Raw genomic sequence first — 15688 nt, forward strand, 5'->3', positions numbered from 1 at the left:
AAAATGCAATTGTCAGACATATTGTATTTTCCTTAAAAGAAAATCTTACACAAATTGTAAGGTATGAGCCCACTTTGTTTACTGTTCTGTAAACATTGTCTCCAACCCTTCCTGAACATTCTGATCTCTAAACCAGGTCCTGTTGGGAAACCAAAGCTTGTTAGTGATGCTGGCTTTGTCTTGACAGTTGTGGCATCTCCAAGCTGTGATGTCCCTAGTAAGTTTCTTTTAACCAAGTATTCACAAAGCATTTCCCTCTTCTCAATTATTAAAACTTTCATTTCAATTGGATTTTACCCAGAAATCCGGTATGGCCTTTAAATGGTTATATAAGTTTTTTTATTCTTTCATGGGATGTGATTGTCACCAGCAAGGCCAGCACTTATTGCCCATCCCTAATTGCCCTTGAACTGAGTGGCTTGTTAGGCCATTTAAGAGGGCAGTTAAGAGTCAACCACATTGCCGTGGCTCTGGAGTCACATGTAGGCCAGACCAGGTAAGGATGGCAGATTTCCTTCCCTAAAGGACATTAGTGAACCAGCTGGGTTTTTATAACAATTGATGATAGTTTCATGGTCACCATAACTGAGACTAGCTTTATATTCCAAATTTATTAACTGAATTCAAATCACACCAGCTGTCATGGTGGAATTTGAACCCAAGCCCCCAGAGCATTAGCCTGGGCCTCTGGATTACTCCTGTCCTGCGACATTGCCACTACATCACTATCTTCCCGTTTGACAATTTTTACATGCCACAACTAATGTTACCATAATGTTTAAATAACATTTCAGTGTTAAATGAGTTAAAGTAAGCTTCCTGATGTCTCAGATGGTAAAGAGTAACTGAGGTATTCAGATGAGGATACCATGGACTCAAATCGTAGTCTGTGCAGAATTAGCTGGTCTCAACTAATGTGTTGGTAGGACAAATAAATAAACCTGAGTCAGGGAGAAAACAAAATCAGCCTCTTGATTTCCACGTATGCTTGTGTGTGCATGCATGCCTGTCAGGTGATGTCTTTTTGTTGAACAACTTGTTAACACTCAGGTATAGGCTTTTCACCCCTGTGATCTTAATTGACGGGTTGCCACAAGTGTGGCACAACCTCCTAAGATATCCCCTCACACTAGTTATATTTCTAGGTCCAGAAAAGTCTAGGGGTGGAACTTGTCAAGACAGCAAGACAGGAACATGACCAGTGAATGGAAAAAAAAATTCAGCTGAAAAATGTTTAATTTCACTGAGAGCATTTCCACAGATCTTCTAGCTTTGTCTTGGGGTCTCCACTGCTGATCTCTGAACTTTAGATACTGGAGCCTAGTAGGCAGATTCTGTGTCCAGCATTTGCAGATTGCAAATAGTGAGAAACATGGCGCCACGTTTCCCACATTCACATGGATTTACCATGTCGATGAACACAGACCAGGCACCAGAAAACAACGTGTAGGTAAGGATATCCCCATGTTGCTTTCTACCTCCATCTGCCCCAACAAAACCAGGAAGGAGGGAGGGAAAATGTAAGATTTAAGCCTCGGTGTTTAGGTTTACTCATGAATAATGGCCCTTCATGTCAGTACCCAAAGAACAGCTGAGATCCATGTACTCCAATAGGAGACACTACCTTCGGGAAAGCGAAGGGGATGAAAACTAGCAGAGCTGGGGAGTGGGGCTGGAGTAAAAATTCAGACATTGTATAGCAAAGTCAGAAGATAGTTTCCATAAATGAATTTTAAGACATGCTAAACTACCATGGGATTGTTGACTTTTGATACATGGGCCATGCAGTGACCATCCTGTTCCAGCAGCAATAGAGGTATCAAGTATGTGGGTCTCTGGATCTGCCTTGTAATTATCCTTTGGCCTGCAAGAGACTGGCAGTGGATTTCAAATCTAAATACAGATTAGAGTAGCAGAAAAATCAATTTAGGTCACATTGCTAGAGCTTCAGCTACTGGGGAATTAATAATGGAAAACGAGGATGGCAGATGAATTGAACCAGTATTTTACATTGGTCTTCACGATAGAAGTTACAAGTAACAGCCCAGAAATAGCTGTAAATCAGGAATTGAAAGAGAGGGAGGAACTCAGAAAAATCACAATCACCAGATAATTGATACTTAGCAAATTGTTGGAACTGCGGGCTGACAAGTCCCTGGGTCCTTATGGACTTCATCTTAGGGTCTTAAAAGAAGTGCCTAATGAGATCGTTGATGTGTCAGTTTTAATTTTCCAAAATTCACTAGATTCAGTGAAGGCTCCATTAGATTGGAAAATAGCTAATGTAACTTCTTTATTCAAAAAGGGAGGGAGACAGAAAGCAGGAAACTACATGCCAGTCAGCTTAACATCTGTCATAGGGAAAATGTTGGAAGCTATTATCAAAGACTTTATAGCAGTACATTTGGATAAATTCAAGGTAACCAGGCAGAGTCAACATGGTTTTGTGAAAGGGAAATCATGTTTCACCAATTTATTGGAGTTCTTTGAGGAGATAATATGTCCTGTGGATAAGGGGAAACCAGTGGATGCGCTGTACTTGGATTTCCAGCAGGCATTTGATAAGGTGCCACAGCAAAGGTTTTGCGGAAAATAAAAGCTCACTGTGTATAGGGTAACATATTAGCATGGATAGAAGATTGACTAGCTAACTGGAAACAGAGTAGGCATAAATGGGTCATTTCCTGGCTGACAAGATGTACGACTCGTATGCTACAGGGATCAGTGCTGGGGCCTCAATTTTTTACAATTTATACAAACGTTTTGGATGAAGGGACAGAAGGTATGGCTGCTAACTTTGCTGATGATACAAAGATAGGTAGGAAAAGAAGGTGTAAAAGAGGACCTAAGGAGACTACAAAGAGTTATAGATAGTGGGCAAAGATCTGGCAAATGGAGTATAATCTGGGAAAGTATGAAATTATCCATTTTGGCAGGAAGAATAAAAAAGAAGCATATTATCCAAATGGTGAGCGATTGCAGAGCATTGAGATTCAGAAGGATCTGGGTGATCTAGTGCATGAATTTAGAAGGGTTAGCATGCAGGTACAACAGGTAATTAGGAGAGCTAATAAAATGTTATAGTTTATTGAGAGGGGAATTGAATACAAAAGTAGAGAGGTTATGCTTCAGTTATACAGGGTATTGGTGAGACCACATCTGGAGTACTGTGTACAGTAGTAAATGCATTGGAAGCAGTTCAGAGAAGGTTTAGTAGACTATTACCAGGAATGGGCTAGTTGTCTTATGAGAAAAGGATGGACAAGCTAGGCTTATATCCACTGGAGTTTATAAGAGTAAGGAGCGACTTGATTGAAACGTATAAGATCATGAGGGGTCTTGGCAGGGTGGATGTGGAAAGGATGTTTCCTTTTGTGGCAGAATCTAGAACTAGGGCATCACTGTTTAAAAACTAGGCATTGCCCATTTAGGACAGAGACAAGAAGAGGTTTTTTCTTTCAAAGGTTGGTGAGTCTGTGGAATTCCCCCAAAAGGCGGTGGAAGCAGAGTCTTTGAACATTTTTAAGGCAGATCTGGATAGATTTTTGATAAGCAAGGGGATGAAAGGTTACCAGGGGTCGGGGGGAATGTGGAGCTAAGGCTGCAATCAGATTAGCCATGATCTTAATGAATAGCAGAGGAGGCTCAAGGGGCCGAGTGCCAACTCTGCCCCTAATTCGTATGTCTGTATGCACTCACAACTTAAAAGACCTGTAGAAGACAGTGATTCACTACAAAAGAGCTAACTGTTGTGTCTGTTGTTTAATCATTATCAGTTGCAATTTCTCACTTCATTGATTTTTCACTTTTGATTGTAATTTTTTACCTTATTCTTTCAAAAGGATCCTTTATCTCAACCTGCAAGTCCATGGAAGAAGCTGTTTGGGGTCCGTCAACAGACGCACAGCGTCTCCAAAGACATAGCCGTATGTCTCACTTACTCTCCGCCCATAGCCAGACTGAACCTATAATGTACTGGCTACATCTGCACAGAGCAAGGCAGCAAAAGGCACACTTACAACCACTGCAGACTAAAATATTCCCATTGCACAAATAGCAAATCCCACCCTTTGTACCCTTATAAATTCCAGGGTCTGAAAGAAAAAAAGACATGCAGTCATTTGGTACTTTACCTTGCTGCCAAACATCTCGGGTGGATTACTTTGAAGTGCAGTATCTGTAGGAAATCATGGCAGCCATTCTGTATCAACATCCTGCAAAAAATAATAACTGTTTGTGTATTGTGTAATTGTGTGCCAGTGCCGAAGTTATTTACTGGGTCTTTCCATGTGCTGGGGTTCCCTCCTCCATCCTCATTAAACCAGCTCATCTAAAGCTCTGCTGCCCATATCCTATCCCACTTTAATTCCAGTCGCTCATCGGTTTTCCTTATCTATTTTGGATTCTGGTCCCGCATTCACAATTTCTGCACAGATGTCTTTCTCTAGCCAACCCACATTCCACCCCACCCCCGCTACAAACTCTTGCTTCTCTGACTCCAGGCTCTAATGCAACCCCCTCCCTTACCCACAGTTAGTAGTTGCCCCACAGTTAGTGGTTGTATTGTTAGCCAGTAGGTCCCATTCTGTAATTTTCTCCTTCAAACCCTCTTCACCTCTACTATGATCTCTTCCTTTAATGGCCTCCTTAAACCTTTCTCTGACTAAGCTTATGGTCACCCTTCTTAAATCTTTCCTTTGTTCAACTGTGACACACATTGGGGTGATTTTTTGTTATTGGAAGTGCTACATAGATGCAAGCTGTTGGAAGATCAACTGGTGGAATGAGTAGGAAGGGTGTTTGAGGCTAGGACATTAGCCTAATTTAAGAAAGTTTGATGTTGCTATGGGAAGATGGTACGGTTGGTGATCTGGAAGAATGAAATCAAGTGGTGCAAAGGGCCACTATTGTTTGCAGCCATCTTGTGATATTATTGGTTTTTGCACAGAAATTGCAAGTGTGCCCCATGCAACAATGCTGTTTTATAGGACACTGTGTGGATCTTTCATCTGCCTTGCTCTGTCTGAGACTTGGGCTACCCTGGAACTCCAGCTACTTACATCACTTACCAGGTCCCTAGCATGTCTTCTGCAGTGACCAGATTCTGCATGCATGGAACTACTCACTTCCTTTTAACTCCCTCTTACCTCCTCATTCCCTAACAGACCAAGAGTGCCAGTCTGACACCAGTAGTGAATAATTGAGGATGGTGTTAATGTCTTGATCCTACTACTTCATGCAATATGAGCAATAATGAAAGTATCTGAGGTTCTAAGGCTCCATGTGCTGCATTCCTACAAATGTTTCATTCTTGCTTCCTCTGGTAAAGTTAAGCTGATGGAGAACATCAACCAAAGGAAGAGGGTAGAAGCAAAAAGGAATACATGGTTATAAAAACAAAAAAACTGCGGATGCTGGAAATCCAAAACAAAAACAGAATTACCTGGAAAAACTCAGCAGGTCTGGCAGCATCAGCGGAGAAGAAAAGAGTTGACGTTTCGAGTCCTCATGACCCTTCGGTCTGGCAGCATCGGCAGAAGAAAAGAGTTGATATTTTGAGTCCTCATGACCCTTCCACAGAACTAAGTGAATATAAAGAAAGGGGTGAAATTTAAGCTGGTTCAAGGTGGTGGGGTGGGGGGGAGAGAAGTGGGGGGGGGGAGGGGTGTTGTGGTTGTAGGGACAAGCAAGCAGTGATGGCAGCAGATAATCAAAAGATGTCACAGACAAAAGAACACAGAGGTGTTGAAGGTGGTGATATTATCTAAACGAATGTGCTAATTAAGAATGGATGGTAGGACACTCAAGGTACAGCTCTAGTGGGAGTGGGGTGGAAAGAGTAGCAGGGCATAAAAGATTTAAAATTAATGGAAATAGGTGGGAAAAGAAAAATCTATATAAATTATTGGAAAAAAACAAAAGGAAGGGGGAAGAAACAGAAAGGGGGTGGGGATTGAGGAGGGAGTTCAAGATCTAAAGTTGTTGAATTCAATGTTCAGTCTGGAAGGCTGTAAAGTGCCTAGTTGGCAGATGAGGTGCTGTTCCTCCAGTTTGCGTTGGGCTTCACTGGAATAATGCAGCAAGCCAAGGACAGACATGTGGGCAAGAGAGCAGGGTGGAGTGTTAAAATGGCAAGCGACAGGGAGGTTTGGGTCTTTCTTGTGGACAGACAGCAGGTGTTCTGCAAAGCGATCGCCCAGTTTACGTTTGGTCTCTCCAATGTCGAGGAGACCGCATTGGGAGCAACGAATGCAGTAGACTAAGATGGGGGAAACACAAGTGAAATGCTGCTTCACTTGAAAGGAGTGTTTGGGCCCTTGGATGGTGAGGAGAGAGGAAGTGAAGGGGCAGGCGTTGCATCTTTTGAGTGGGCATGGAGAGGTGCCATAGGTGGTGGTTGAGGAGTAGGGGGTGATGGAGGAGTGGACCAGGGTATCCCGGAGGGAGCGATCACTACGGAATGCCACCGTGGGGGGGGGGGGGGGGGGGGGGGGGGGGGGGGGGGGTGAAGGGAAGATGTGTTTGGTTGTGGCATCATGCTGGAGTTGGTGGAAATGGCGGAGGATGATCCTTTGAATGCAGAGGCTGGTGGGGTGAGAAGTGAGGGCAAGGGGGAACCTATCATTTTTCTGGGAGGGAGGAGAAGGCGTGAGAACGGATGCGCGGGAGATGGGCTGGACACGGTTGAGGGCCCTGTCAACGACCGTGGGTGGAAAACCTCGGTTAAGGTAGAAGGAGGACATGTCAGAGGAACTGTTTTTGAAGGTAGCATCATCAGAATAGATGTGATGGAGGCGAAGGAACTGAGAGAATGGGATGGAATCCTTACAGGAAGTGGGGTGTGAGGAGCTGTAGTCGAGGTAGCTGTGGGAGACGGTAGGCTCGTAATGGATATTGGTGGACAGTCTATCACCAGAGATTGAGACAGAGAGGTCAAGGAAGGGAATGGAAGTGTCAGAGATGGACCACGTGAAAATGATGGAGGGGTGGAGATTGGAAGCAAAATTAATAAATTTTTCCAAGTCCCGATGGGAGCATGAAGCAGCACCGAAGTAATCATCGATGTACAGGAGAAAGAGTTGTGGGAGGGGGCCGGAGTAGGACTGGAACAAGGAATGTTCCACATACCCCATAAAGAGACAGGCATAGCTGGGGCCCATGTGGGTACCCATAGCCACACCTTTTATTTGGAGGAAGTGAGAGGAGTTAAAGGAGAAATTGTTCAGTGTGAGAACAAATTCAGCCAGACGGAGGAGAGTAGTGGTGGATGGGGATTGTTCGGACCTCTGTTCGAGGAAGAAGCTAAGGGCTCTCAGACCATCCTGGTGGGGGATGGAGGTGTAGAGGGATTGGACATCCATGGTGAAGAGGAAGTGGTTGGGGCCAGGGAACTGGAAATTGTTGATGTGACGTAAGGTGTCAGAGGAATCACGGATGTAGGTGGGAAGGGACTGGACAAGGGGAGAGAGAAGGGAGTCAAGATAACGAGAAATGAGTTCTGTGGGGCAGGAGCAGGCTGACACGATCGGTCTACCAGGACAATTCTGTTTGTGGATTTTGGGTAGGAGATAGAAACGGGCCATCCGAGGTTGGGCGACTATCAGGTTGGAAGCTGTGGGAGGAAGATCTCCAGAGGAGATGAGGTCAGTGACAGTCCTGGAAACAATGGCTTGATGTTCAGTGGTGGGGTCATGATCCAGGGAAAGGTAGGAGGAAGTGTCTGCGAGTTGACGCTCAGCCTCCGCGAGGTAGAGGTCAGTGCGCCAGACAACAATAGCACCACCCTTGTCAGCGGGTTGATGACAATGTGGGGGTTGGACCTGAGAGAACGGTGTGCAGTAAGTTCAGAGAGAGACAGGTTAGAATGGGTGAGAGAAGCAGAGAAATTGAGATGACTAATGTCACGCTGTAAGTCGTCTCAATTTCTCTGCTTCTCTCACCCATTCTAACCTGTCTCTCTCTGAACTTACTGCACTCCGTTCTCTCAGGTCCAACCCCAACATTGACATCAAACCCGCTGACAAGGGTGGTGCTGTTGTCTGGCGCACTGATCTCTACCTCGCGGAGGCTGAGCGTCAACTCACAGACATTTCCTCCTACCTCTCCCTGGACCATGACCCCACCACTGAACATCAAGCCATTGTTTCCAGGACTGTCACTGACCTCATCTCCTCTGGAGATCTTCCTCCTACAGCTTCCAACCTGATAGTTGCCCAACCTCGGACGGCCCGCTTCTACCTCCTACCCAAAATCAACAAACAGAACTGTCCCGGTACACCGATCGTGTCAGCCTGTTCCTGCCCCACAGAACTCATTTCTCGTTATCTTGACTCCCTTCTCTCTCCCCTTGTCCAGTCCCTTCCCACCTACATCCGTGATTCCTCTGACACCTTACGTCACATCAACAATTTCCAATTCCCTGGCCCCAACTGCTTCCTCTTCATCATGGATGTCCAATCTCTCTACACCTCCATCCCCCACCAGGATGGTCTGAGAGCCCTTAGCTTCTTCCTCGAACAGAGGCCCGATCAATCCCCATCCACCACTACTCTTCTCCGTCTGGCTGAATTTGTTCTCACACTGAACAATTTCTCCTTCAACTCCTCTCACTTCCTCCAAATAAAAGGTGTGGCTATGGATACCCGCATGGGTCCCCGCTGTGCCTGTCTCTTTATGGGGTATGTGGAACATTCCTTGTTCCAGTCCTACTCCGGCCCCCTCCCACAACTCTTTCTCCTGTACATCGATGATTACTTCGGTGCTGCTTCATGCTCTCGTCGGGACTTGGAAAAATTTATTAATTTTGCTTCCAATCTCCACCCCTCCATCATTTTCACGTGGTCCATCTCTGACACTTCCCTTCCCTTCCTTGACCTCTCTGTCTCAATCTCTGGTGATAGACTGTCCACCAATATCCATTACGAGCCTACCGTCTCCCACAGCTACCTCGACTACAGCTCCTCACACCCCACTTCCTGTAAGGACTCCATCCCATTCTCTCAGTTCCTTCGCCTCCATCACATCTATTCTGATGATGCTACCTTCAAAAACAGTTCCTCTGTCCTCCTTCTTCCTTAACCGAGGTTTTCCACCCACGGTCGTTGACAGGGCCCTCAACCGTGTCCGGCCCATCTCCCGCGCATCCGTTCTCACGCCTTCTCCTCCCTCCCAGAAACATGATAGGTTCCCCCTTGCCCTCACTTCTCACCCCACCAGCCTCTGCATTCAAAGGATCATCCTCCGCCATTTCCACCAACTCCAGCATGATGCCACCACCAAACACATCTTCCCTTCACCCCCTCCGGTGGCATTCCGTAGTGATCGTTCCCTCCGGGACACCCTGGTCCACTCCTCCATCACCCCCTACTCCTCAACTGCCACCTATGGCACCTCCCCATGCCCACGCAAAAGATGCAACGCCTGCCCCTTCACTTCCTCTCTCCTCACCGTCCAAGGGCCCAAACACTCCTTTCAAGTGAAGCAGCATTTCACTTGCATTTCCCCCAACTTAGTCTACTGCATTCGTTGCTCCCAATGCGGTCTCCTCTACATTGGAGAGACCAAACGTAAACTGGGTGACCGCTTTGCAGAACACCTGCTGTCTGTCCACAAGAAAGACCCAAACCTCCCTGTCGCTTGCCATTTTAACACTCCATCCTGCTCTCTTGCCCACATGTCTGTCCTTGGCTTGCTGCATTGTTCCACTGAAGCCCAACGCAAACTGGAGGAACAGCATCTCATCTTCCAACTAGACACTTTACAGCCTTCCGGACTGAACATTGAATTCAACAACTTTAGATCTTGAGCTCCCTCCTCCATCCCCATCCCCTTTCTGTTTCTTCCCCCTTCCTTTCGTTTTTTTCCAATAATTTATATAGATTTTTCTTTTCCCACCTATTTCCATTATTTTTAAATCTTTTATGCCCTGCTAGTCTTTCCACCCCACCCTCACTAGAGCTGTACCTTGAGTGCCCTACCATCCATTCTTAATTAGCACATTCGTTTAGATAATATCGCCACCTTCAACACCTCTATTATTTTGTTCTTTTTTCTGTGACATCTTTTGATTATCTGCTGCTATCACTGCTTGCTTGTCCCTACAACCACACCGCCCCCCCCCCACTTCTCTCTTTCTCTCTCTCTCTCTCCCCCCCACCCCCTAAACCAGCTTATATTTCACCCCTCTCCTTATATTCACTCAGTTCTGTGGAAGGGTCATGCAGGCTTGAAACGTCAACTCTTTTCTTCTCCGCCGATGCTGCCAGACCTGCTGAGTTTTTCCAGGTAATTCTGTTTTTGTTTTGGATTTCCAGCATCCGCAGTTTTTTGTTTTTAATAGTAACTGATCTGCTTCTATATGGCAGAGACTCAAACTGCAAAATATAGGTTCAGTGCTCTGATATCAGACTGCCACTGATATTTGGTTCTCAATGAGGTTTTTCAGGTTTTTACTGCCCCTCGTCTTTCACTCTGTTGATTCCCTCGTCTGAGCAGTCCATGGCTCCTTAAACATTTCAGCTATTCATTTTTGACATCTTGCTCTTGTTAACACTACAGACTCATGAAGAGGACCTGGAGAATGAGAAGAAGCTACGGGAACGAACAGAGAGAGACCTGGATGAGGCAGCACGACGATTACAGATGGCACACGAGGAGATCCGTCGACTAACAGATGAACTGGACATGGAGAGAAAATTGCATTGTAACAATGGTGAGTGGTTGAAACTGGTGCTCTTTCTGTTCCACCATTGGCATCCACAGCAGTAGAGAGAATAATCAATAAGTCATCTGGCAAAATGAAAAGTTCCTTCATGATCACAGAAAAACTTTTTCCTAATGAAATGTTATACCAAAGCCTTTATCTATCACCAATAGTCATACCAATGGGTCTATTTTCCTCTGTTCGGTAATGTTAGTGTGACAAACTTTTATTAGTTTTGACTTACTTGCTTTAAAAACAGACACATTACACAAACAATTTAGAAACTGACCACAGTTCAAATTCCTGTATTAAGCTTATTTTGATGCACTTATTTAGTTTGTCGTCTACAGGCTGGATAGGAGAATAATTCAAACCTGAACAGTGCTGTGTGTGCTTGGTTTAATTTGTATCAGGCAACAGTTCCTTTTAAAAATGAATGGTCTTACATTCAAAATTCAGAAAGTATTGATAATTATTTTTATTTTCCTGAGCTACAGTAGAAAAAGAAGGGTTTACATAAATCAGAGTCAACTTTGGAGACCTTTTAAAAGAAGGAGCCGATTAGTCTGAAACTTTTGAAAGAAAAAAAGTCAGTTTTGTTATTTCAAAGAAGCAATCTATATTAGTCAGTTTCCCACACCAATAAGCGATTCAAGGGGCAAAAGCATCGGATGAAACTTTCAGCTTTGACAGGGGATTTGTTCACACTGACCACATGCTTTTAAGATGTGATCAATGATCAATGATCATTCCAAAAAAACAATAAAAAGATAAACCTAAGTCTGAAATGTAATCAGCAAATTGATATTTGACCTCTATGCCCATTGTGAAACTGAGAAGAGAGCACTTTGAGTATCTTTGTATCTATATTTCAATCTCCCTTGCTAGAGTCAAGCAGAGGCAGTGAGCATGTGGCTTTACTAGGATTGCAGGCTTTCCCATGGTGCAGGATGCCATTGACATGTACATCAACTTGAGGGCATAGCCTGTAAACTCAGCCCTATACTGGAACCAAAAGGGATTCCACTCACTCAACATCCAACTGGTGTGTGACGATTGGCATCAAATAATGCTGATCAGTGCCTGGTATCCTGGTAGCAATCATGATCACTGTTTCCTCTAAGCCACGCGACTGCTCAGTAATCTGAAATTTCCCGCAGTCTGCAGCCCCTTTAAGTGTGCGCGGCCACAATGTACTGCTTAAACAAATGTACCGTGTACAACAGAAAAATTAAAAAGTACATTGGTCATGCCTTTATTTTTCTGCAATTCGGTGTGCCAGCTAGATTTGAGCCACCATGGCAAGCTAAAGGGTGGTTACTGGACGACAAAGGCTTTTGGCTAATATCTGGAGCTCAACACGTGTGCACGTCCACAGCATGAATACAACAAAAGCCATGCTGCCAAACACAGTGCGATGGAACAGACCACTGGCATTCTTCTACTGCCTGGACCTGTCCGCAGGAGTCCTGCAGTACTCGGAAAAGTGGGTATCAAGATTTGTGGCGGTCTGCTGTATATTGTACAACTTCACTGTCATGAGGCGAAAGCCCTTGTCACCAGTTATATGACAAAGAACGATGAGCAGGAACCTGGGGAGGAGGAAGTGGGGAAGCATCCTGGACAGCCCTTTCTGCCTGGGCAGTCCACAAAGAACTCATCAGACTGCGATACCAGTAACCTCAACCCCAATTCCCTATTCACCAACAGTCCATACCTTGCCTTCTCTCTGTCATTATCACATCATCCACTTGGCCACAATGCAAAAATCAATGGCATCACAAAATAAACATTCAAAACTAAATTTATAACTGAACTCATGTCATAATGCGTACACCTTATATATTCTCCTAGTGTTTGTCTTCAATGTGCTTTTGACTGTCAGAGTGTTCCTATGTTACCGCAGTAGCTGCAGCATGGCTGGTATAAGGCTGCAACTTTCAGTGGAGGAGACTGCAAATGGCCTTGGAGAATGACCTCAAGCAGCTTTGGGCTTAGAAGGCCTGGCTGAAGATTGCAGCATCTAGGTCTGGGCAGCAGCACAGAGCTGATTGGCTGATACAAACCAAAAAGGACACTAGCAGAGTAGCAGTGCTGGGAGAACAAATGCTGTCTTCCTGAGAGAGGACAGCAGGTTCATGCTCCATGAAGCCTCTGCCATTCCCCTGGAGTAGCACCTCAGCAATCTATATAATCTGTTGGCCAATACTGTTTCCTCAGTGTGGGTTAAAACAGGCAGACACTCTTGACCCAGTAATGCCCATAAATGCACTATCTTCTCCTATAAGAGAGAAGGAAGTGTGTCAGTGTCATGTAATATGTTTGGCTGATCTGACTTTTATTTATTCATTCATGGGAGGTGGGTGTCGCTGGCTAGGCCAGCATTTATTGCCCATCCCTATTTACCTTTGAGAAGGTTGTAGTGAGCTGCCTTCTTGAACCATTGCAGTCCGTATGGTGTAGGTACATCCACAGTGTTGTTAGGGAGGGAGTTCCAGGATTTTGACTCAACAACAGTGAAGGAGCGACAATATAGTTCCAAGTGAGGATGGCGAGTGGCTTGGAGGAGAACTTCCAGGTGGCGGTGTTCCCATGTGTCTGCTGCCCTTGTCCTTCTAGATGATACTGGTCGAGGATTTGGAAGGTGCTGTTGAAGGAGCCTTGGTGAGTTCCTGCAGTGCTTCTTGTAAATGGTACACACTGCTGCCACTTTGTGCTGGTGGTGGAGGAAATGAATGTTTGTGGATGTGGTGCCAATCAAGCGGGCTGCTTTGTCCTGGACAGCGTCAAGCTTCTTGAGTCTTTTTGGAGTCGCACTCATCCAGGCAAGTGGAGAATATTCCATCATAGTCCTGACTTCTGTCTTGTGCTTTGTAGATGGTGGACAAGCTTTGGGGAATCAGGAGGTGAGTTACTTGCTGCACTGTTCCTGGTCCTGGTTGAATAGCAGGCCAACTGTGCAACCTGTGAGATGTGAATGTGAGGCTTGTGGCATTACTAAGTGTGTAAAGGTGAGGTGTGTATGAGTGTATGAGGCCTGATTGATAAATTGTTGGTTGGTGAGTGGTGAGGGTATGGTGATTTGAGCAGTGGCTGAGGCTAATGGTGCAGTTGATGGGTTATGGCCTTTGAAGATGCATTCACTGAACTTGACCACTCATGTGAAGTCATTAAACTTCTTGCGGCACTGCATCCAGGTTCCCAGGGCTTGACTCCTTGCACCGACCTCCATGGCTACCTGCTCCCACTGCCTTTTGAGTGTGTTTCTGGGGGGCATTCTGCCTCCCTGTGGATGGACACAGGATGTGCTGCCTGCGTTGCAATCTATGGGCACAGGTTAATTGTGCATCATGCTCCCTGTGCCCCCCCCATCTTTCCAGGGGCTGCTGAATTTATCTAATTGCGTCTAGGCTCACACGCAAAATATGAGCGCCTGGGTGAGGTGTTGAGAGGTGACAGAATCTTGTATTGGTCTTGTCATGTCCAAGAGAGGTGAGGAGAAAAAGAATTATCATCACCAGGTTTCTTGGGCTGTTTCCCTGTTCAAATTTTACTAATTTTCCTAAAATGTGTTGACTTTAAAACATTTGGCTGTTTGTTTTCTGTCATTCAGACACAGCTCTTCAGACTGCTTGTCAGGAGATCAAAAAACTCAAGAAGGATGTGTCTAAGTTGGTAGAGAGTGGTATGTGTAACTCCCAATTACTGCTCATGGGGCTTTAAAGGTGGCATTATCCATGTTTAGCAACCTTTGTACCTGCTGGCTTTAAAATTTAGTTTTTGTGCAACACCAGCACCATGCATACAACCATTTAGGTTAATTCCTGATCCCTTCCTGCCCACCCTCCCCCCCCCAAACTTTTTATGAGCCACTTGCTACCTCACATCTTCGCTTTGCTTCAGCAATCTGAATGATCTTAGTTGCTAGCTTCTCCTTTGCTACTGATTTGTCCTGCTGCATGATTATTCTTCAGTTGTTCACTGGATATCAGAAGTCAGACTTGTGTCACTTATTTAAGATGGCGGCTAAATACATGATGCTAATGAGCCTTCCTCTTTCCAATTTGGGTTATTAGTAGTTTCCAATGTAATGGAATTGCAGTCTTTACTTCAACCTTATGTTATTCCTATCCCATAAATTAACTTATCTCTTAAATTTTGCAATCATTTGACATTAGATGCCCCTAGCTTATGTTCAATACAGGGCAGAAGTAGCCACTTAGCCTAAGGCTTTGCCACTGGCACGTCAAATACTACATGGTACTGGGTCAGTTACAAAGCCAGGGTTCTGGTATCATCTTTCTCTGTCTCTAAAGTGCTCTGACTGGGGCCTTTGGAGGATCATTACACTTTCCATGGGTTGCAGAATACAAATTCACTTCTGCAATGTTGGCCCAGTCCAGGTTAAATTTCAGTTTGCCTCATAATGCTTCCAACTAAACACAAGTCATGTTTAAAGATGCTTGTTCTTCCATCCAACCTCCTCATTCATAGTGGAGTGTAGTCAGGGGTTATAAAGCACCTTGGAGTTACTCCAGAATTGGACATTAGAGGGTGGCCAACTCCAAAGAAATAGTAGGTAAAATGCATCCCAGTAAGATGCTTGAAACAACCACAGTTTAACCAATGAGTTTAGATTTAACTACTTCACACAGTAGTTAAACTGAATGTGAGGAGCAGACAACCAAAGGGACTATAGAGGAGGAATGTGTTTACAAGTACTTTGGAAGTAGAAGTAGTTGATCGATCAAAGGAGATTGAACATTGTGTGATATTCATTTAACTTTGGGCCTAGTCAGATAGAAGGGACAAAAATACATTGTATTTGTGTAGCATGTTTCTAAGAGCATCTGAAAATGCTTAACAAAAATTTTGAAGTACAGTCACTGTTGGTATATGAAAGAAAGAAGAAAGAGCTTGCCTTTCATGTCTTCTGTACATCACAAAGTGCTTTAAAACCAATAAAGTACTTTTTAAAGTCTAGTT

The 15688-nt window shown here is 44.8% G+C and overlaps 1 protein-coding gene across 1 annotated transcript in view; it reads left to right on the plus strand.

The window, feature by feature from the left end:
• The window catches only part of ccdc30 (coiled-coil domain containing 30), a 144430-nt gene that overhangs the window by 25663 nt on the left and 103079 nt on the right, over nt 1-15688 (plus strand). The window contains exons 6-7 of the mRNA XM_041206244.1: nt 3843-3926; nt 10558-10711. Coding sequence (XP_041062178.1) covers nt 3843-3926; nt 10558-10711 — 238 coding nt within the window. The remainder of the gene's footprint in view (nt 1-3842; nt 3927-10557; nt 10712-15688) is intronic.

This window comes from Carcharodon carcharias, chromosome 15 (genome assembly GCF_017639515.1).
Source record: "Carcharodon carcharias isolate sCarCar2 chromosome 15, sCarCar2.pri, whole genome shotgun sequence".
In the NCBI taxonomy this organism is placed as follows: domain Eukaryota; kingdom Metazoa; phylum Chordata; class Chondrichthyes; order Lamniformes; family Lamnidae; genus Carcharodon; species Carcharodon carcharias.